Source organism: Salmo salar, chromosome 20 (assembly GCF_965601325.2).
Source record: "Salmo salar chromosome 20, fSalSal1, whole genome shotgun sequence".
Classification (NCBI taxonomy): domain Eukaryota; kingdom Metazoa; phylum Chordata; class Actinopteri; order Salmoniformes; family Salmonidae; genus Salmo; species Salmo salar.
In genome coordinates, this window is record NC_138310.1 from 15,583,798 (window position 1) to 15,607,212 (window position 23,415).

The following is a 23,415-nucleotide window of genomic DNA, read 5'->3' on the forward strand; positions in this document are numbered from 1 at the left end:
CTTGGCTGCCGTTTGACAAATACAAATTATCTTGCTGAATAATAATCTCATCATGTAGGCTATACCCGCACTGCATATGCTAGCTGTTGACTAGAAAGCATATGCAAAGACCAGAGTAGGCACATTCACTATATAACGCAACATTTTTGTGAGGAAAGAAAAACATCAGTAGAGTTGAAAATGCAATGGAAAACCATTTAACTTGAATATTTTGTATTCCTTACATGTTTATTTTTGATTTTTATTGATCTCATATTGCAACACCCACACACCTGTCTGTGGACACAAATCTGATATTCACACAGAATAAACCCACATGTGTTACCACAAGCCTGTCAGTGTTATTTGAAAGACTCATTTTAGACACATTGACTCATTTAAGAATCATGGTATGGCTCGATATTCAAACTGTGGGTGGATGGATGACAAATGAATGTGCAATAAATACGGTATACTCACCACACCTCCCCCATGCTATTACACGCGCTCCGGGGCTTCTAGAGTAGCGAATCACTGTACTGTATTTTCACCGTGACATCATCTGCCACTCCTCTTACTAAAGTAGGAAACAAACACCGCTCGGCAGAGCGGAGGCGGGGGGGAGAGAGAAAGAGAAGACATTTACACCTCGGTCAGAGAAAACAGCGAGAAAAGACATTTGGTGGACAGTACTCAACCAGACCATACATCGTGTGTGCTTTTGATCAAATTGTGCAGGTGAGAATCGACATTTGAAACGGTTGGGTTGTCGTGGTGTATGGTTGAAGACAGAAAAAGGACACCGAAAATTGGATCAACGTCATCTTAATATGGAATTTCGTAAGGAAACATTTTTATCAGAACATCAATGAACTAGAAATATGTGTTGTCTTGTGGAGGGAAGGTCATATTTATCCTTGGTCGTTAGCCTCTGGTAAACAAGGTATAGCGAGGGAAAGCTGTCACCACCACTTCACTGAAAATATCACAAGCCTTCGAACGTGACCAGTCTGGCTGGGCCTGGAAAAAAAGCAAGTCAGGGAGGGTCGCTAGCCATCTATGCTATAGTATCGGTTTTCGAGACTAAGGGTAAAATAGCGATATATATAAGCTAGTTCTCTGTGGTTGTACTTTATCTGAATTTTTATTTTATTTTTTAAACGATACTAGTTAACAGCTAGTTACAATTGCTATTGTTAACCAATTTGAGAATTGATAGCATGTTAGTTGACGCTGGTTGATTTTTAAATTAGTTTCATTTGAACGCTTAGGGAAACGTTAACATTGAATTCGGACATGCACAAATAGGGAATAGGGTGCCAGCCTATGTGTAAAGAATAATTTTAGTATGGAGGCGCTAACGTTATCAAAAAAACGTCCAAACAACAGGAAGAGATGGTTGGCAGACAAAGCACAAAAGAACAAGGGTCAAAACATGGCTTATCTAATTCACTAATCTAGTTACAGAACATTGTTAGCTAAATTGTTGTGTTGTTAATTTGTTCCAGACGAGTGTGCGACAAAGCACTATTATTGCCTTTGCTCTCGACTATGTTCCTTGTCATGCTAATCTACGTTAGTGAGCTGGCTAACTCTTGTCTCGTACTTAGCACTTTTTAGCTGTAGCGTGACTCAGTGGTATTGGGCCATATCAATCTATTTAATTTTGTTCTTTGTCTGACCATGACCATATATAGTAGCTAGGACTCCCCGCAGCAATATTCCAACATCCTAACGTTAGTGGAAAGCCTTCCCAGAAGAGTGGAGGCTGTTAAAAGGGGGGGGACCAACTCAATATTAATGCCAATGATGTTAGAATGAGATGTTCGACGAGCAGGTGTCCACGTAATTTTGGCCATTTAGTCCATCTGTAGGCTAGCTTTAGAGCGTAATTTCTTTACATGTATGGTATATCTAGGCAAATCTGTCGTGAATAACCACATTGTGCCAATTAATGAGCCCCCCCAAGGGTGTGCTTAGGCTACAGTCTGACACATTAATGCGTGTTTTGTTTCGTGTTGATTACACTAATTAGTTTAAACAAATTAGCCTAGCTAATAGTCACTACAGGCTTTGGAGTGGTGGACGCATGTGGAGCACATTGATTGACGTGGCCTCAGACCCTGCTGCTCTCCGACAGATGTCAATGACAGTATACTCACTATTTTGTGTTTCCAGGAAAATGGATGATTGCTTGCAAATGCTATTTATTTCTCTTTGAGAAAGCGATGTGTGAGAGCATTTGTGTTCCATGCATACCCAGGTGGCAAACAGGTTGTCGGGCGTCCAGCAGGCCACGATGATCCAAGTACCGCTCGTGACAATCGAACATTTTGGCCAGGCAACATGGTCTTCACCACAAAGTCATAAAAACACCACCTGTTTCTACAATTTCACTTTTGGGGGAAAAATAAATATTGACTTTGTGACTGTGGTAACTAGTGTAAACCAGGCAACATCAACAATTGTGGTGCTTGCAGGGGGCTTTGCAGTCAGCAGGCAGACACGTGATACAGTCGAAGAGGCTTTTCTAAGGAAATCCTTGCGTGACAGGCCACCTTGGTGGGGGTTGGGGACTACACTATGTGATTGGAGAGTGCAAAGGGCTGTCAGAATTGTATGTTTGTCCTTCGCTTCCTTGCAGGGCCATAACACTGACATCTTTGAATGTTCTGAGCAGGCTGCTGTGGCCCCTTCCCGGCAGACATTTTTTTGATGTTATCGTCATGATCTATAATATAAATCTGTTTATTTCTCTTGCAAAGTTGCAAAAATAGATGTCATCCTAACTAACTCGCCCTCCAAATACACCTCTGCTATTTTCAATCAAGATCTCAGCGATCACTGCCTCATTGCCTGCATCCATAATGGGTCTGCGACCAAACGACCACCCCTCATCACTGTCAAACGCTCCCTAAAATACTTCTGCGAGCAGGCCTTTCTAATCGACCTGGCCGGGGTATCCCACCAGTAGATGATGCCTGGCTATTCTTTAAAGTGCCTTCCTCACCATCTTAAATAAGCATGCCCCACTCAAAAAATGTAGAACTAGAAATAGATATAGTCCTTCGTTCACTCCAGGTATCCTGGAAGGATATTGACCTCATCCCGTCAGTTGAGGATGCCTGGATATAAAAAAAAAACGCCTTCCTCACCATCTTAAATAAGCATGCCCCTTTCAAGAAATTTAGAACCAGGAACAGATATAGCCCTTGGTTTTCTCCAGACCTGACTGCCCTTGACCAGCACAAAAACATCCTGTGGCGTTCTGCATTAGCATCGAATAGCCCCCGTGATATGCAACTTTTCAGGGAAGTTAGAAACAAATATACACAGGCAGTTAGAAAAGCTAAGGCTAGCATTTTCAAACAGGAAATTTGCAACCTGTAGTACTAACTCAAAAAAGTTCTGGGACACTGTAAAGTCCATGGAGAATAAGAGCACCTCCTCCCAGCTGCCCACTGCTCTGAGGCTAGGAAACACTGTTACCACCGATAAATCCACCCTCCACACCAACCCGCCAATGCCCCCACCATTTCTCCTTCACCCAAATCCAGATAGCTGATGTTCTGAAAGAGATGCAAAATCTGGACCCATACAAATCAGCCGGGCTAGACAATCTGGACCCTCTCTTTCTAAAATTATCTGCCGAAATTGTTGCAACCCCTATTACTAGCCTGTTCAACCTCTTGTATCGTCGGAGATTCAAAGGGGGTGACACTCTAGACCCAAACTGCTACAGACCTATAGCTATCCTACCCTGTCTTTCTAAGGTCTTCGAAAGCCAAGTTAACAAACAGATTACCGACCATTTCGAATCCCACCGTACCTTCTCCGCTATGCAATCTGGTTTCAGAGCTGGTCATGGGTGCACCACAGCCATGCTCAAGGTCCTAAACGACATAACCGCCATCGATAAGAGACATTACTTTGCAGCCGTATTCATCGACCTGGCCAAGGCTTTCGACTCTGTCAATCACCACATTCTTATTGGCAGACTCGACAGCCTTGGTTTCTCAAATGATTGCCTCGCCTGGTTTACCAACTACTTCTCAGAGTTCAGTGAGTCAAATCGGAGGGCCTGTTCTCCGGACCTCTAGCAGTCTCTATGGGTGTGCCACAGGGTTCAATTCTCGGGCCGACTTTCTTCTCTGTATACATCAATGATGTTGCTCTTGCTGCTGGTGATTCTCTGATCCACCTCTACGCAGACGACACCATTCTGTATACTTCTGGCCCCTCTTTGGACACTGTGTTAACTACCCTCCAGACGAGCTTCAATGCCATACAACTCTCCTTCCGTGGCCTCCAACTGCTCTTAAACGCAAGTAACACTTAATGCATGCTATTCAATCGATCACTGCCCGCACCTGCTCACCCGTCCAGCATCACTACTCTGCCGTCTCTGACTTAGAATACTTGGACAACTACAAATACCTGGGTGTCTGGTTAGACTGTAAACTCTCCAGACTCACATTAAGCATCTCCAATCTAGAATCTTCCTATATCGCAAAAAATCATCCTTCACTCATGCTGCCAAACATACCCTCGTAAAACTGACCATCCTACTGATCCTCGACTTCGGTGATGTCATCTATAAAATAGCCTCCAACACTACTCAACAAACTGGATGCAGTCTATCACAGTGCCATCCGTTTTGTCACCAAAGCCCCATACACTACCCACCATTGCGACCTGTACGCTCTCGTTGGTTGGTCCTCGCTTCATACTCGTCGCCAAACCCACTGGCTACAGGTTATCTACAAGTCTGTGCTAGGTAAAGCCCGCCTTATCTCAGCTCACTGGTCACCATAGCAGCACCCACTCGTAGCACGCGCTCCAGCAGGTATATCTCACTGGTCACCCCCAAAGCCAATTCCTCCTTTGGTCATCTTTCCTTCCAGTTCTCTGCTGCCAATGACTGGAACGAACTGCAAAAATCACTGAAGCTGGAGGCTCATATCTCCCTCACTAGCTTTAATCACCAGCTGTCAGAGAATCTCACAGATCACTGCGCCTGTACATAGCCCATCTGTAAACAGCCCATCTATCTACCTACCTCATCCCCATACTGTATTTATTTATTTATCTTGCTCCTTTGCACCCCAGTATCTCTCCTTGCACATTCATCTTCTGCACATCTACTATTCCAGTGTTTAATAGCTATATTGTAATTACTTTGCCACCTTGGCCTATTTATTGCCTTAACTTACCTCATTTGCAGTCACTGTATATAGACTTTTTGTTTTCTTTTCTACTGTATTATTGACTGTTTTGTTTATTCCATGTATAACTCTGTAACTCTGTTGTTGTATGTGTCGAATTGCTATGCTTTATCTTGGCCAGGTCACAGTTGCAAATGAGAACTTGTTCTCAACTAGCCTACCTGGTTAAATAAAGGTGAAATAAAATAAAACATTTAAAAAAATAAAATAAATGAAAAGTTACCCGTTGTTCATTACCTGGAACTTAAAGACATGCTCCTGAACTTTGGCACCCAAGTATTTTTTAACCTCCCACTTTGGGCCGGATGTGTCAATGTGTAGTTCGTACATGCATAATCTTTGAGCAGAATTACTGTTTTACCTTAATTAGCTACGTAATCCCAAATTTGAAAACATGGGCCAGCTCCCTAGCAATTCAAGTTCAACCAATGAGTTTCAGCCCCTCAGCATTTGAGTGACACCAAGCAAGAGGCACACACAGCAGAGTGAGAGAGATGGCACAAATCTCCACATGCAGTGCATTCGCAAAGTATTCAGACCCCTAGACTTTTTCCACATTTTGTTACACTACAGCGTTATTCTAAAAATATATATTTTTCTCTCTCTCAACAATCTACACACAATAGCCTGTAATGACATGTAGACATTTTTGCAAATGTATTTAAAAAACAATACCTTGTTTACATAAGTTTTCTGACCCTTTGCCCTGAGACTTGAAATTGAGCTCAGGTGCATCCTGTTTCCATTGATCATCCTTGAGATGTTTCTACAACGTGATTAGAGTCCACCTGTGGTAAATTTCAATTGATTGGACATAATTTGGAAAGGTTAACGCATGTCTTTATAAGGTTCCACAGTTGACAGCGCATGTCAGAGTGAAAACCAAGTCATAAGTTTGAAGGAATTGTCCGTAGAGCTCAGAGAGGATTGTGTCGAGGCACAGATATGAGGAAGGGTACCAAAACATGTCTGCAGCATTGAAGGTCCCCAAGAACACTGTGGCCTCCATCATTCTTAAATGGAGAAGTTTGGAACCACTAAGGCTCTTCCTAGAGCTGCCCCCCCGGCCAAACTGACCAAGAACCTGATGGTCACTCTGACAGAGCTCCAGAGTTCCTCTGTGGAGATGGGAGAAACTTCCAGAAGGACAACCATCTCTGCAGCACTCCACCAATCAGGCCTTTATGGTAGTGGCTAGATGGAAGCCACTCCTCAGTAAAAAGCACATGACAGCCCGCTTGGAGTTCGCCAAAAAGACACCTAAAGGACTCTGACCATGAGAAACAAGATTCTCTGGTATGATGAAACCAAGATTCAACTCTTTGGCCTGAATGCCAAGCATCACATCTGGAGGAAACCTGGCACCATCCCTATGCTGAAGCATGATGGTGGCAGCATCATGCTGTGGGGATGTTTTTTAGCGGCAGGGACTGGGAGACTAGTCAGTATCGAGGCAAAGATAAACAGCAAAGTACAGAGATCCTTGATGAAATCCTGCTCCAGAGTGCTCAGGACCTCAGACTGGGGTGAAGGTTCACCTTCCAACAGGACAACAACCTTAAGCAGACAGCCAAGACAACACAGGAGTGGCTTTGGGACAAGTCTCAATGTCCTTGAGTGGCCCGACCAGAGCCTGGACTTGAACCCAATCGAACATTTCTGGAGAGACCTGAAAATAGCTGGGCAGCGACGCTCCCCATCCAACCTGACAGAGCTTGAGGATCTGCAGAGAAGAATGGGAGAAACTCCCCAAATACAGGTGTGCCAAGCTTGTAGCATCATACTCAAGGCTGTAATTGCTGCCAAGGTGCTTCAACAAAGTACTGAGTAAGGTTCTATACTTATGTAAATGTGATATTTCAGTTTTTATTTATTTTAATAAATTTGCAAACATTTATAAAAACCTGTTTTATAGCTTTGTCATTATGGGCTATTGTGTGTAGATTGAGGAAATAATGTAATTCAATCAATTTTAGAATAAGGCTGTAACGTATCAAAATTAGGAAAAAGTCAAGGGTTTGGAAAACTTTCCTAATGCAGTGTATGTGACATGGTAAACAATTTTCTATGATCACTTTTGGCTCACTAGCGCTACTTTGACAACTACTGGCTAAAAAGTATACAAAGATTCCGGAGAATCTCTAAGTGTCTGGCTACAGCACCTTCGAGGGTTAATGACAATCCAACGCGGAACATTTGACGGAAACTGATCAGCAAATGTGACTCCTTGGTCTGTTCTCCCCCTATTGGCACTATTCTGTCCTTGTCACACAGAGGCGGTGAACAGTGTGAATAAATATCCATCAACACGTGCTTTAATCGTGACAAGCTGGAGGAGGAACAGCTGACACTGTTATAGGCGTAGTCATTTATGGTAATGACACTTTGACACATCCTAGTCCTGACTCCTGTTGATGTGAACAGCTCCTGCCAAGGATGGGAGCTGAAAGTCTTAGGCCTAATTCGTCTCGCCGTTCGTTCTGTTTTCTTGTGCACAATGAGGAATTTCAACCCTCTAACTTTGGTAGTAGAATCCTTGCTTCAGTGGATTTTTTTTTCTCCTGTTTCTTCATTAGTTTTAATGTTCCTTCCTGGTATGTTATTTTCAAATGTATGTGCCTAACCACAACACCTACATTTGGTCACTGTTACGCATGCAGACACACGCACACATACTCCCACACTAACAAGGTACCTTGTTCCCATTTGTCGACAGCGATGGCCCAAGAGACGAACCCGAGCCTGACGCCTGTGCTTTGTGCCACTGGCTGTGGTTTCTATGGCAACCCCAGAAACAACGGCATGTGCTCGGTCTGCTACAAGGAGCATCTGAACCGACAGCAGAGTAGTGACTGCAGCTTGAGCCAACTTAGCCCAATGGGTAAGTTCCCCCTCCACCCTCTCTCTTACTGACCACACAAATCTACTTCAAACAGTGCGTCCCCCTCCCCTCCACCCCCTAAAAATCACTATTTGCATTGGGGTTGTCACGATACCAGTATTGCGATACTAAGATACTATTTGGTCCTTTTAAAAAAACCTACTCTATGATACATCATATTGTGTGCTATTGCTTGGAAAGGAAGCATGTGATTCAGGGGGACAACATAAGGCTGCTTGTTTCCAACAATAGGACTGTTTTTCTCAGGAAATTTAGCCCGCTTTCTGTTTTGTTTCCTTGCCAAGATACTTCAGTGTATTGCGATACTGTTATCGTGATAACGCTAATTTGCATACACGTTATGGACCAGCTGCACTCTTGAGCGGAAACCATTGAACCAAAATTGAGTCTCGTCTCCCATCTGAGGCTGATGTTTAGCTTTTGCTGTGTCACAGGAGCCGTCGGTAGTCCTACCTCTGAGGCCTCAGCCATCCAGAGGCTAGAGGCCAGTCTCGCCAAAGTAGACCCTTCATCTGGCTCTGCTGCAGACATGGCTAGGTAAAGGTGTGCTTGTTTGTCCGCATGTGCTACAAGGGATGTCTTATTGCTTTATGCGCTCTCATATCTGTAACTTAAAATTTTCTTTCATTCGCCCCCTCTGCAGAACTATTCAAGGCTCTCTTCCAGTGACTCAACAAATGACCGAGATGAGCATCTCAAGAGAGGATAACCCAGATTCCCTAGAGCCTGGTAAAACGCACACTTCTAGAGGGAAACATTGCTCTGTTCGACCCACTTTAGCATTGGCTATTTCGATGCACCCTGACTTGTATACTTTGCACCCAGCTGTGGTTTTACATACAGTCTCAAACACGGAGGCTGCCTAAAATAAACCAGTTTAAAAATACCCTTGTATGTGAGTGCTAAAACTGCCTCAGAAAAAACACAGGAACAGTTCTATTTGAATCCTAAGACTGAAAGAAGTGTATATTTAAGTGGTTTTCTCCTTCAGTTGTGAGTCAGCCTACTGCGTCTAGCCCCGTCACTGCCAGCGGTGACGAGGCCAAGGAAGACACCCCCAAGCCCAAGAAGAATAAGTGCTTCATGTGCCGCAAGAGGGTGGGCCTCACAGGTGAGCATGCCATAGCAGGACGTGGTGCTTCTCCAATGAAGTGGGATGACAGGTTGAGCAATGCATACGACGTCATTCCGTTCTTGCGAAAGTGTTTGGCCATGTTCCAGGCTACCTACACTGCAGTTGCACAAATAGTCAAGTCATACTGATGGCATTTCTGCAATGTAAAACACTACTTCCGCATTTGTGATTGGCCTCAGATCTCTACTATGCATAAATAGTAACACGCAGGAACCCCATCAATATCACTTATCTGATCATCTGCGCAATGCGGCTGCAACGTAGGTGGTTTGGAATGTAACCCTAGTCTTCCTGTGTGTTTGGTCTTATTATCAGAGGTTAATTCTTATTGAGTTGGTGTTTGGTTCATGCTGTGGTTCCCCTCTAATCTCTGACCTTTTGAACTCTACTCCAGGGTTCGACTGTCGCTGTGGGAACCTGTTCTGCGGTGTCCATCGGTACTCCGACAAGCACAACTGTCCTTACGACTACAAGGCTGAGGCAGCTGCCAAGATCCGCAAGGAGAACCCTGTTGTGGTCGCAGACAAGATCCAGAGAATATAGGGTTAAGAACCATCCACAGAGACTAGAGTATGATGTCGAACCCTTGACATGAACACTGGCACGAGTGGCAAAAGGATGTCATTTTTAAAGTCACAACCTTGAGAAAGGACAGAGATCCTGCCCGTGGGGGAGATGCATGAACGGTCACTTTTTTGTTATGTTTATTATATATATTTTTTCCTTTATTGTGTGTCTTTGCTGATATTCTGTAAAACAAAATATTTTAAGAGCAGCCCAGGGTAACTTTCTAGGAGAGACGTGTCTGTTCTGCATAACATATCTATCTGGACGTTCTATCACAACTGAATACGGCCCCTGAGCTGTTTGGCCACTTTGTTGCCAAATAGCCGACAGCTATGTTTTTCTAAAGTTGTGTGCACATGCAGTATCCCGACGAGTTCAGTTGAATCTCCATTTCTACGTTCCGTTCCCATTAGTGTCAGTCGGGTCAGTTGTCCGATAGGTATGACCACTTGAGAACTGCAACGCTCTCCCAAAATGCAGGTGCGGTTTTTATCCAGACTGTGACCTGCCTACCTCACAGCAGCAGGTCATGTTTCTCCTCATCACATTGTCCTTGTGAAGCTTTTTCCTAATCATCTCCTCTTACAATCACTTCATTATTTCCAGAGGAAGGGGTTTCCTCTGACATTTTTAAAGTAGTCCTTAGGCACCATTTCTGTTTGATAACCCGAACGTCACGTCTTTATGGTCATTGTAAGAGGTGTGAGAAGGACAAAAACACATTTTTACCAACTATCATGTGGGACAGGACTTTTAGTCAAGGAGGTCCTAGACTCATCTAAGGTCAGAATCTCTCAACTGTGGTCTCGGCAGAGGGTTGCATGCAGTGACCCTGGTGCAGTTCTCTGGGTGAGGCTTGGGCACTACCCATCTGTTGTATTGGCTATATGGGTGGTATGAATGGGAGAGCAACCCCATGCAGTAATATCTTAAATCATGTAAAAATATCTGAATGAATTGCTAGGTCATTATTGTATCTGCTGAGATACATGTTTAATCCCTGTTTTTTTATACACATTAAGATAGTACTGATATTAGCACATGTATTCAGTGGAGTTAGGGTATATGAGACAGCTTTGCTTTGATTTTGGTGTGCGTGTTCAGTGAGTTTGAGTGAACACATGAGTGTCAGATTGTGTGCACCTCCACCTCATTTTGTGAAGCAATATATCCTGTAGCTCTGCACTTGTTTCCAAGGCTACAGGAGCATGGCAGAACTGAGGTTTTGAAAACTAGATTCCAGAGTTGGATTCCAACTGATCTTTTCAGCTTTCTTTCCGCTATTGGTCTGTGTGACTGATCTAGAGCAGCGTGTGTGTGTGTGAGACTTTCCTTGGCTGTGTGAAACATTGATACAAGTGTGTGTCCTGTGTAGATCTTTCTTCTCCCGTAGGGATGAGGTTTTTACTTTTTAAAAGAAAGGTATCCATTTCAGTTTTTTCCTTTGTTAGTTATGCAAATTTGTACAAAAAACAAACTGATATTTATGAATGACATAATCTTGCTACCCAGCATTACAGCATAATTGTATCATGTAAATAAAGACTGTGTACAGAGACATTACAAGGCCTGGTTGTTTACATTATAGGAGTAAATATGTGGGCCAGTCAGACTGTTTGGAAGCACACTGTTTTCAAACCCGGTGTTTTTTCGCACACCTCTCACGGGCTTGGGGGGGGGGATTGCGTCGGTGGAAGGAGTCATGCTGGCAGCTGCTCAGACAGCGCTGGCCGGGAGAGTGCACGAGAGGAAGACTGCAAAGGTGACTACTCGGCGCTACTCCCCCGGTACCTCAATGCCATCCCTCCCTGCCTCTGTGCATGGAGGGAAAAAAAAAGAACGGCTGATGTGGGACGTGCCGGGGAATCGGAGAACCAACGTGTTCTGTTCAACCTGAACCATGAACAGCTGGGGAGGTCCTGTAGCCTCCCTCTAGCGGTTGGGACAGACACACATTCCTACCCCCTAGTGGACAGACCCTTCATCTCCTTATGGGTGTCTGTTTCACTTGCCATTTATATGTGTGTGTGTGTTTGACATCAGTGACAGATGTGGATATGACATGAATGCACCTCTGTCTACTGTGGGGAGTTGGGAAGGAACACTGAGCTAGGGGAACTAATGTAAGGAAGGAGATTGTTTCTGAATTCCAAATGGACCTCTAGCCCCTACACCCGAGCCACTGATGTAGATCTGAGAGGATTGGACTAGTGTTACGGTAATAGCTTCTTTCCTTTAGATTGACAACATTTTCCCCCAGCCATACAGGAGGGGCTTAGGGTTGGTTTTGGATTCACGGAACGAGAGCACGCTCACAAGTAGGGCCATAGGGGAAAGTGGGAGTGTTTTGAGAGGTCAGGGCGAGTTTACAGTGAACATGAGAAATGGACAGGCTTGAGATTATGAAGGGGTGACCCGAGGTAGCGTCACTAAGCTCTCGGCGCATAACCAGATTAGACGAGTCTGAGCCCTGTCCCAACGATCAGACACACTCCCTTACCATACAGAACACTCTAAACACTAGAAATACAGTCACCTTTTCTATTCCTTTTGACCTGTTCTCTGCTTCTCCATCCTTATCTACCTTCTGACATGTGTTCCTCTCTTTTGCCCAGACTAAATGGATAAAGAGAGGGAGACATGTTCGCAGGCTCGCCCTTGTTCTACGTTTAACATTAAGTGTCAGTAGCCATCGAGGAAGCTCCTTTGAATCACTGAGATTTGAATAATTGAAAGGGGAGGGGTAGTGGGAGAAAAGGGGGAAGATTGATAGCGGGTGTAGGTGAGACAGTTGATTAGTGATAGAGGAGTGAGTGATAAGGGATGGGGAAAAAGTAACTTATTATGAAAGTCAAGTGTGTCATTAACATGACTAAGGCCAATCAGCGGTCACAACTTTTGAGTGATTGGGACAAAGCAAACGTGCTATTTGTCTTGACCTAGTTTTACATTACTGTGTTTGAAACAATTTTAATATATTGTAAAGACGGATCTATTGAGTGCAGTATCATTTTATAATGTAATTTTATACAATACAAAAGTCATTAAAAAGCCATGACAAATTATTGTTATAAGAATATGTTTTTTGTCTTCCATAAGTCACTATAGTGATAATATATATTATAAAGTGGGTGGTTTGAGCCCTGAATGCTGATTGGCTGAAAGCCATGGTATATCAGACTGTATACCATGGGTATGACAAAACATTTATTTTTACTGCTCTAACTATGTTGGTAACTAGTTTATAATAGCAATAAGGCACCTCGGGGGTTTGTGATATATGGCCAATATACCACGGCTAAGGGCTGTGTCCTAGCACTTTGCATTGCATCGTACATAAGAACAGCCCTTAGCCTTGGTATTTGGCCATATACCACACCCCCTCTGGCCTTATTGCTTAATTCTACAACAGGGGTAGGCAACGAGATTCAGCCGCAGGCCGATCCTTGTCGGAGTGGATGGTCGGAGGGCCGGAACATAATTATAATAATTTGTACACTGCAAATTGACCCCAACTAAGTCCAAAAATATTATATTTGAAAATAAATAATTTCATACTTTGATTACATTGAGACACGATCACATACAGTGCCTTCAGAAAGTACTCATACTCCTTGACTTATTCCACATTTTGTTGTTACAGCCTGAATTCAATTATTTTTATTTTTTTATTAAACTCACCCTTCTACACACAATAGCCTATAATGAAAAGGTAAATGTTTTTAGAAATGTTTGCAAATGTATTGAAAATTAAATACATAGGTGTGCACACCCCTGAGTCAATTCATGTTAGAATCATCTTTGGCAGCGATTAACAGCGATTAGTCTTTCTGGGTAGGTCTCTAGAAGCTTTGCACAATATTTGCACATTCTTCTTGAAAAAAAATATTCAAGCTCTGTCAAGTTAGTTGTTGATCATTGCTAGACAGCCATTGTCAAGCTAATTTAAATCAAAACTCTAGTATGCACCAAACTAGGCCACTCCAGTGTATATTTGGCCTTATGTTTTAGGTTATTGTCCTGCTTAAAGGTGAATTAGTCTCCCAGTGTCTGTTGGAAAGCAGACTGAACCAGGTTATCCTCTAGGATTTTGCCTGTGCTTGACTCTATTCAGTTTATTTTTATTCTAAAAAACGTCCTAGTTTTTGCCGATGACAAGCATACACATAACATGATGCAGCCACCACCATGTTTGAAAATATCAAGAATGGTACTCAGTGATGTGTTGGATTTTCCCCAAACATAGAGTATGTGTGAATGAGGGTGCCCCCGCCTGGCAGCCTGTTGTCAGATGTAAAGCACATCATGTCCAGGTGATAGTGATACAACGTTGCCTCCTGGTGGCTGTCCTCTGTAACTGCCTCATGTTGTCCAGGCTCACTGCCCAGCAGCCTCTCAGGTCCAGGCTGCTCAGACGCCTGTTGATGGTCATCAGGCCCGACGCCGTCTCCATGGAAACGTCACTGCGGACAAGGCTGAGGTGGCATAGTTGTTGTAGTGGAGGGCTGTGGGGTCGGGCAGCGGGGCGCTTCAGAAGCTTCTGGAACACAGGCTCCAGCGGACAGGGCACTGCCACCAGAGAGACCCTCTCCAGGAGGGGAGAGCCGGATAGTATGCACCACAGCGCCCCCCCCAGAGACCTCCAGGACATGACGGTCTTCATCTGGCGCTGGTCATAGGAGAAGCTGGAGGAGAGAGAGACAGATGAGCACTGAACAGGATATCACAACTTCAATGGGAAGGGATATACAGAAGCTTAAACAATGGTGCATTAAACACTATAGGGGTCAGGGGGGTGCTTACATCCTGGTGAAGTCAACACTAAATACAGATATCCAGAGGGTACAGGGGATCGCATGACCCACTCACCAAGACAGGACCTGCGGAGAAAATTACTGGGGATTCCCATTTGGCATGTGACCCTTTGAGTCATACCTCTTGACAGTGGTATGACGCCCTACAGAGAGAGCATAGAGAGTTAACCCTATTTGTGCAGCAGTTGACCTACTTTAGGGAGAGAGAGCACAGTTGGGGTAGACAGGGTAGATCCCTGTCCTCGTCCTCCTCTTCCTCCTGGGGGGCTAAAGGAGGCTCAGCGTGGATGACAAGGCTCCTCAGCCTGGGACAGGCGTGGAGGAGCTCCAGCATGGGTGTGTGAGAGCTGGTTCTGACCCCTTCCAGGGTGATAGAAACCAGGGAGCCCTTCATAGCACGCAGGGCAGGCAGCAGCTCATCCAGGGGCCCCGGGAAGCGCACAGAGAGTCCCCTCAGCTGGCCCGCCCACTTGGCCAGGCCTGCAGCCAGACAAGACCCCTGGCTAGGCCCACCCTCCTCACAGTCCAGTGATATAGAGCGCAGCTCGGGGCAAAGCTGACTTACAGCCTCCAGAGTCCCACCAGACATGCCCTGCGCCTCCCTTAGACGTAAGGTAAAGCCCTCACCCCTTGACCCCCCCACTCCCTCTTCTCTTCCTTTTTCAACACTGTCTTCTTCTATTTCCTTCCTTGTTCTCATCTGTGCGTCACCTCTTCCACCTCCAACTCCCCTTGTCTCCTCGCCTGTACCCTCATCCTCACTCTCACCCTCACTCGCCCACGAGAAACGGTTGTCATTTTCCTCCTCTTCAATTTCCTCCACATCTGCTCCTGATATCTCGCCTGTGTCTGTGGCCCTCCCACTCTGCCTCCTCTCCTTCCACACCTCCCAGAGACTGGGCAGCCCCTCTCTGGTTGTGAGCTCCTCAGTCCCTCTGAACTCCCTGCTGTGTATGAGGCCACAGGCCTCCCCCAGGCCCTCCATTGCCACTCTCTCCAGCCACGGCAGGGAGAGCAGGAGGAAGGCCACGGCAGCCACCCCGTCCCCCTCCCCAAAGCCCACATCCAGAGCCAGCAGGCTGCTGAGGGGGGGTGGGGAGGCGCAGGAGGAACCCCTCAGGCAGAGCAGGCCTGCGGGGGGCAGGATTTGGCAGCGGGACACGTCGAGGTGGCGCAGCGCGGGGCAGTGGCGGGCAACCACCTCCACAACCTGTCTGTCACAAGCGGTGCCAGCCAGAGAGAGGGAGCGCAGGGAAGGCAGACAACCCAGCAGGTCACACTGGACATGGGCAGACACCTGCTGGGCTCCAGAGAGGTCCATGGAATGCAGGCTCTGAGGGAGAAAGTGAGAACCCATACATACAGTGAGCTCCAAAAGTATTGGGACAGTGACACATTTATTGTTGTTTTGGTTCTGTACTCCAGCACTGAGTGACGATGAGTGAGAAAGTTAAAGGGATACATTTAACACTTCCGCAGAAACGCTAACCTCCCCTGCTATTGTCATGGTGAGAGGTTAGCAGCATGTCTTAGGGTTATGATATTTGTGCGTCCAACTTTCTCACTCATCGTTATTTACGATTCACTCAGGATTGTCCGTAATCATGGTAGCATCCAAATTAATGTAGAAGTGTTGCTCACATATTCTATTCTTATTTGCAATAAAAGTGACTCCAAAATGACACAATAGATTATTTACAATTCATTTCTTTTGGGCACAAAATAATCTGACGCACAACCAAAACAAACAGCAAATGCATCCAACAAGTTGTAGAGTCACAAGCTTGACGTAATCATTGCGTGCTAGGAATATGGGACCAAATACTAAACTTTTGTCCAATACTTTTGGTCCCCTAAAATTGGGGGACTATGTACAAAGTGCTGTCGTTTCTAAACGGTTTACCCAATATTGATGAAAATACCCCCAAATTAAAGTTGGCAGTCTGTACTTTAACCTCCATCATTATGTCATTTCAAATCCAAAATGCTGGAGTACAGAGCCAAAACAAAAAATGTGTCACTGTCCCAATACTTTCAGAGCTTACTGTAACACATACTATAAATTATAAGGGGGACCAAAGCCTGTCCTAACCTGGCAGCGAATCCCGATGAGGGTGCAGAGGCTGGGGGTGACCAGGGCAGAGTAGCCCCCAAGAGATAGGGTTCTGAGCTGAGGGATCAACAGGAGGTGTAGCGCCGCACGGGACAACTCACGCCTGGAGGACAGGACAGACAGGAGCTCCTCTACCAGCTCAGCCGCTAGAGAAAGACACAGACAGATGGGGGACACACAGACACATACACACTTTTACCAGTAACTAGTGGACTAATCATGTGCACATTTACAAATGACCAGAAATGGCATTATATACATACACAATCCCTTCCAGTTCCTATGACAGACTCACGCAGCAGGGTGAAGGGGCCCATGACATATCTGAAGAAGTACTGATCCATGTAGTTGTCAGCATAGTCTTTGACCCACACTTCCTTCATGTTCTCCGCCAAGTTTCGCAGACAAAGCTGGGTCAGTCGCGGAGGGTGACCATCATCCCCCCATCTTCCTCGTCCTCTAATCTTCCTCTTTCTCACTACCCGTTTCTCAGCCCTGGGCTCCATCATGGCACGGAATAGAGGCATCTCCAACTCTCAGCTGGCGTCTCGCTGGTTCAAGGATCAATGTAGTCTACAATACTGGCACCATTGTGTCCTTGCAGGTATGGAAAATATATGCAGCTGAAGGGCAGAGAGTAATAACATTGCAATAAAGAGAGTAATAACATTGCAATAAAGAGAGTAATAACATTGTAATAAAGAGAGTAATAACATTGTAATAAAGAGAGTAATAACATTGTAATAAAGAGAGTAATAACATTGTAATAAAGAGAGTAATAACATTGTAGTAAAGAGCGTAATAACATTGCAGTAAAGAAAATAATAACATTGTAATAAAGAGAGCAATAACATTGCAGTAAAGAGAGTAACAACATTGCAGTAAAGAGAGTAATAACATTGCAGTAAAGAGAGCAATAACATTGCAATAAAGAAAGTAATAACATTGTAATAAAGAGTAATAACATTGCAATAAAGAGTAATATCATTGTAATAAAGAGAGTAATACCATTGTAATAAAAAGAGTAATACCATTGTAATAAGGAGAGTAATAACATTGTAATACAGAGAGTAATAACATTGTAATAAAGAGAGTAATAACATTGTAATAAAGAGAGTAATAACATTGTAATAAAGCTACAGTCTACAGTTCACACACACAGTCAAAATAAAGGTTAAATACAAAAATTACATTTTTCACATATTTGAAATATAATAAAACTTACGAGTTCGGCTGACATACATTTTTCTCAGCAACCCCTGAGCCAGAGGGAGGCGAAGGGGGACATCCGTATTGTTGAAAGTACCAAGTAGGTCGGACCTACTGTTGAATTTACCGTAAAAGGTTTATCGGCTGTACCTTAAAATAACAACCTTTGATTTAGGGGTATCGTTGCCAACAAACAGCACATGAACACAACATAGACCAAACGTACTATCGCCAATAACAGTTTATTTGTGGGTGCGAAATTGGATGCAACACTGTCAGATCAACGTTATGGTTTACTTAGACAACAGCTTAACTTTCAATAAAAAACTTATCTGAAAACAGGCATCGGTTTACAATATTCTTTCCAATTTACCGTTCACTTCCTGGTGTTAAAATCCGACTGTAGGGTGTTCGGGTCCGGGGCGTTGACATCTGGTGTGGAATTATGGGGAATGTTCAAGAACCCCAACCGTTAGTGTTTAAAACGGATGTTGATGCGTCTAGCTCAGTCTATAATCTATCACACATATAAATACGTTTGTATGTTGCATCAGAAAAAAATATATTTATAGTGACGTCCTATGTTTATTTGTTATTGTACACACAAATAGGTATATAGGCTACATGTATCATAGTTCTAAGTACGCTTCATAACTCTTTATCTTGAGAAATTGGTATAAAATCATTTAAATAAATATAAATGGAATAACATCCAATGTTGATAGGTATTAGGATGTTAAAAACTCAATGTGTATTTAAAAATACTGTATGTAGGCCTATAGGAGATTATATTTACATTGGAATAATCAAACTAGTCCCAGCAGTTGTAATCAAAATGTTATGTGCTTGATTTCCTCTCTGGATCAATGAGCTCAGTCCCTCGATCAGCAGAACGGAGCGGTATCATGTGTAAAGGTTCAAATCAAATTGTATTTGTCACATGCGCCGAATACCGACTTTACAGTGAAATGCTTAAAAAAACACAATAGCACAATTGGTTACTGGATCGTAAACCGGCAGCCATCTCCTTCGGCGCCATTCTTCTTCAAGTTAACTTTCACTGTACGACTGCCCCATACTGGTCTCAACCAGTGATCCTCTGCTCGCACTGATAACATGTACAGCATATGTGCCAACATGTAAAAAATAAAATAAAAATGCCATGTGTAACGGAGTTAAGAACATATCCTGACAGTCCTCCTTGACAACTTTCCAACGGGTTGAGCCACCCAAAAGGTACCAATTGGACGGCTCCATCCGTGACATTTCAAGCTTGCTGTGGAGTGAGTTTACGATATGTTCTTAACTCCGTTAAACGATTTATTTTTTATTTTGGAACATATGCATAAAGCCTATCTACAGGTAAAGTACATGCACTGACAATCAGTGCTTAAATGTGCAAATCGGGAGGCGACGGAACAAAAAGTGAGCGCGAAAGCGGTGTGACTTGGGGAGCTGAGGTACTCGTAGGCAAGGCATACGTTATTATATATTTTTTAACATTGCATGCATATCATCGCATTTACGTAGTGGCATAGAGCAGTAGAGGCACTTACAAAACTTGCATACATGGGTAACATGTTTTAGTAGCCTAGGGGTCCGGGAAAAAATGTGGCCTTTTATAAACGCATTTCATGCAATTATAAGTCATTTACAACCGAGGTAAAACCAGTTTCAGGTTGGATATTCGACGGATATTCCCCTGTAGTTTTCCTTACGTCCAACAGCAGTTAGAGACCGTCAACATAGTGACAAATCACATTTTTCAATTTTCAATAGCCCTTTAACCATTACTCCTAAAACTTTCAAAACTGGTTGTAGATAACCCGATGGCATAGACACACATTGCACCCACTTTTGTTTTTGTCTCGCACTATTTTAAATTATGTATTTACATGTTTTAATTTCAATAGCTCTTTGGTCATATGACCTACTGACTTCAACAAGGTTCAGAATGTACACTCAGTAGGCCTACACATTGCACACCCTTTAGTTAGTCCATTTTCATCTCACACGTTTTTACATGAATTCTTCAAACAAACATTCTAATTTCAATAGGTCCTTGGTCATGTGACCTACTGACTTCAAACAAGGTTCCGAATGTCCAATGACTACCCTTCTATACTCAGCAAAAAAATAAACGTTCTCTCACTGTCAACTGTGTTTATTTTCAGCAAACTTAACATGTGTAAATATTTGTATGAACATAACAAGATTCAACAACTGAGACATAAACTGAACAAGTTTCACAGACATGTGACTTACAGAAATGGAATAATGTGTCCCTGAACAAAGGGGGTCCAAATCAAAAGTAACAGTCAGTATCTGGTGTGGCCACCTGCTGCATTAAGTACTGCAGTGCATCTCCTCCTCATGGACTGCACCAGATTTGCCAGTTCTTGCTGTGAGATGTTACCCCACTCTTCCACCAAGGCACCTGCAAGTTCCCAGACACTTCTGGGGGGAATGGCCCTAGCCCTCACCCTCCGATCCAACAGGTCCCAGACATGCTCAATGGGATTGAGATCCGGGCTCTTCGCTGGCCATGGCAGAACCCTGACATTCCTGTCTTGCAGGAAATCACGCACAGAACAAGCAGTATGGCTGATGGCATTGTCATGCTGGAGGGTCATGTCAGGATGAGTCTGCAGGAAGGGTACCACATGAGGGAGGAGGATGTCTTCCCTGTAAACCACAGCATTGAGATTGCCTGCAATGACAACAAGCTCAGTCCGATGATGCTGTGACACACAGACCATGACAGCCTCCACCTCCAAATCGATCCTGCTCCAGAGTACAGGCCTCGATGTAACGCTCATTCCTTCGTCGATAAACGTGAATCCGCCCATCACCCCTGGTGAGACAAAACCGCAACTCGTCAGTGAAGAACACTTTTTGCCAGTCCTGTCTTGTCCAGCGACGGTGGGTTTGTGCTCATAGGCAACGTTGTTGCTGGTGATGTCTGGTGAGGACCTGCCTTATAACAGGCCTTCAAGCCCTCAGTCCAGCCTCTCTCAGCCTATTGTGGACAGTCTGAGCACTGATGGAGGGATTGTGCGTTCCTGGTGTAACTCGGGCAGTTGTTGTTGCCATCCTTTACCTGTCCCGCAGGTGTGATGTTCGGATATACCGATCCTGTGCAGGTGTTGTTACACGTGGTCTGCCACTGCGAGGACGATCAGCTGTCCGTCCTCTCTCCCTGTAGCGCTGTCTTAGGCGTCTCACAGTACGGACATTGCAATTTATTGCCCTGGCCACATCTGCAGTCCTCATGCCTCCTTGCAGCATGCCCAAGGCACGTTCACGCAGATGAGCAGGGACCCTGGGTTTTTCAGAGTCAGTAGAAAGGCCTCTTTAGTGGCCTAAGTTTTCATAACTGTGACCTTAATTGCCTACCATCTGTAAGCTGTTATTATCTTAATTACCGTTCCACAGGTGCATGTTCATTAATTGTTTATGGTTCATTGAACAAGCTTGGGAAACAGTGTTTAAACCCTTTACAATGAAGATTGTGAAGTTATTTGGATTTTTACGAATTATCTTTGAAAGACAGGGTCCTGAAAAAGGGACGTTTCTTTTTTTGCTGAGTTTATATTGCACACCCTTTAGTTTGACCATTTTCATCTCACATGATTTTACATGTATTTTACAAATGTTCACATTTCAATAGCTCCTTGGTCATATGACCTACTGACGTGAAACAAGGTTCAGAATGTACACTCAGTGGGCCCACACATTGCACACCCTTTAGTTTGTCCATTTTCATCTCACACGTTTTTACATTAATTTTTCAAAATGTCACATTTCAATAGCTCCTTGGTCATGTGACCTACTGACTTCAAACTAGGTTCAGAATGTCCACTGGCTACCCTTATATAGTCAGTGGACTATAGTTATTCCATTGTACTGGATCTAATACATATTAACATTTTACATCCATTCATACGTGTACATTTTTTTTATGAAATACTATGAAAAACTCTTGGCTGCTGGCTCGGTCACTTTCAGACATGCGCAAAGCAGACTGAACAGGGAAGGGTAGCTCTTGACTTGAACCACAGGGGTTCTCTGTAAAGAGAGAGTAATCCAAAAGGCACAGACACACCCCTTGAGTTTCAATTGGCACCGTTGACCTGTATGTATTTTCTCCTGATTGGTCTCCGTGGTGCTTAGTCAATGGGAACTCCGTTGCCGGCCCCATCATAAAGTTTTTACACAGTCTGACTAAAGTGTCAGAGGTATGAGGAGAGACATCCTCCTTTGTATGTATGGGAACAAATATTTCCTAACACTTAGGATCCCATTCTTGGACAGTTAGAAGACAATGCAAAAAACATTGTTTTTGTACTAATTACTGTCCATGAGTAACCTCAACCTTGTGGGTCTGTGGTTGTTTGAGCCAATAAAGTGCCAACTCAAGTCTACCACTGACTAGTCTCTCATGCCCCTATGAACAGGGACACAGGGCAATAGTTTTTCATCTAAACCAGCCCTTTTTTTACTGGAGTACATTAACCCCTAATTGGAGCTCTTTTCTTGACACATAGTAGCAGTTTACCAGATAAGAAGTCAAGAAGATCAAAAAGTAGATTGTTGTAAGGGTGTATTACATCCTGTGCTGGCCCCATTGTCATATCCATTCTGGATTCTGAGTGGTAAAATCACAGCTGAAAAATGCCTCTATGTGTTTACTGTATGTGGGAATGTCCGTCCTACACGTAGTGTTGGTACATGGAATGTTCCTCAACTGCAAATATCATAATACTTGTATTTGCAATAGCAATTTATGTTCAACAACTGACATTTTCAGATATTATTTTGACAAACACCCTTTAACGCACTTTGGCGCTTACAATTCATTCTCTATTGACATAGACTTGACGGGCACTGTCATTTGTAATCTTTGTGACATTACTTTTTAAGCACGTACTGATGAAACTGTCAGTCAATATTTTTTCTTAAAGCCTACAAACGCTCTACATTTCTTCACTCTGACAGGGTTGGATCGTATATGCTACTTTTATTACTCTCCTGTAAATGGTTCAGTGGCTATAATTTAAACTGTGTGTAGAATGGGGCATAAAATAAATGACCTACACTAGATTATAGTGATAAGGAAATAAGCATACAGTTTTGGCCTGTGTATTCAGTTGCCTATAACTAATCATAATTCCATTATGTTTACATAAAAAAGAGAATACTTCAAAATGAGAAGATCCTGCCATGGAAAAGACGACTGGGTGGACATAAAGTGGAAAGGAGGGGAAATAACTCACACCATGCAGCAGGACACCTTCAGCTGCGGGGTCTTTATAATGCAGGTTTGATAGTTAGATTTTCAATAAGGAATGGTTAGCTGTTATATGACAATTAGGTCAAAAACGCTATTTTATTTTTTGGTGTAGATGGTCAAGGAAGTTGCACAGAACTTCCCCAACATCCCCTCCCAAATTGATATAGAACCTTCACAA

At 43.7% G+C, this 23,415-nt stretch overlaps 2 protein-coding genes across 7 annotated transcripts; one reads left to right on the forward strand and one right to left on the reverse strand.

Annotated features, from left to right (window-relative positions):
* The first annotated feature begins 548 nt into the window (after positions 1-548).
* On the forward strand, positions 549-11,368 carry LOC106580064 (AN1-type zinc finger protein 5). Of its 2 annotated transcripts, none has more exons than XM_014160672.3 (6): positions 549-819; positions 7,921-8,085; positions 8,541-8,643; positions 8,750-8,835; positions 9,098-9,217; positions 9,636-11,368. In XM_014160672.3, exons 1-6 carry the CDS (start codon positions 810-812, stop codon positions 9,782-9,784), a joined length of 633 nt encoding a protein of 210 aa, XP_014016147.1. In that variant the 5' UTR covers positions 549-809; the 3' UTR covers positions 9,785-11,368. The 2 variants fall into 2 exon arrangements, with proteins under 2 accessions (XP_014016147.1, XP_014016148.1); XM_014160673.3 differs by having other exon boundaries at positions 549-717.
* Positions 11,369-13,324: 1,956 nt separating this feature from the next.
* Positions 13,325-18,536, reverse strand: si:ch211-214j8.12 (uncharacterized). Of its 5 annotated transcripts, none has more exons than XM_045703002.2 (6): positions 18,318-18,536; positions 17,961-18,094; positions 17,031-17,332; positions 16,715-16,881; positions 14,817-15,955; positions 13,325-14,493 (listed from the first exon to the last, which is right to left on the reverse strand). In XM_045703002.2, exons 3-6 carry the CDS (start codon positions 17,260-17,262, stop codon positions 14,112-14,114), a joined length of 1,920 nt encoding a protein of 639 aa, XP_045558958.2. In that variant the 5' UTR covers positions 17,263-17,332; positions 17,961-18,094; positions 18,318-18,536; the 3' UTR covers positions 13,325-14,111. The 5 variants fall into 5 exon arrangements, with proteins under 5 accessions (XP_045558958.2, XP_045558957.2, XP_014016142.2 ...); XM_045703001.2 differs by having other exon boundaries at positions 17,031-17,358; positions 17,978-18,094; positions 18,318-18,535; XM_014160667.3 differs by having other exon boundaries at positions 17,031-17,358; positions 18,318-18,532.
* Between the last annotated feature and the right edge of the window lie 4,879 nt (positions 18,537-23,415).

Excerpts from the sequence above, each read along its gene's own strand:
- LOC106580064 (XM_014160672.3), top strand. Across the intron at positions 8,644-8,749 it reads TCTGCTGCAGACATGGCTAG|AACTATTCAAGGCTCTCTTC; the intron begins GTAAAGGTGTGC and ends CCCCCTCTGCAG. Across the intron at positions 9,218-9,635 it reads CAAGAGGGTGGGCCTCACAG|GGTTCGACTGTCGCTGTGGG; the intron begins GTGAGCATGCCA and ends ACTCTACTCCAG.
- si:ch211-214j8.12 (XM_045703002.2), bottom strand. The coding sequence starts at position 17,262 with ATGCCTCTATTCCGTGCCATGATGGAGCCCAGGGCTGAGAAACGGGTA. Across the intron at positions 15,956-16,714 it reads TCATCGGGATTCGCTGCCAG|AGCCTGCATTCCATGGACCT; the intron begins GTTAGGACAGGC and ends TTTCTCCCTCAG. Across the intron at positions 14,494-14,816 it reads CTGTGCTCTCTCTCCCTAAA|CTTCTCCTATGACCAGCGCC; the intron begins GTAGGTCAACTG and ends TCTCTCCTCCAG.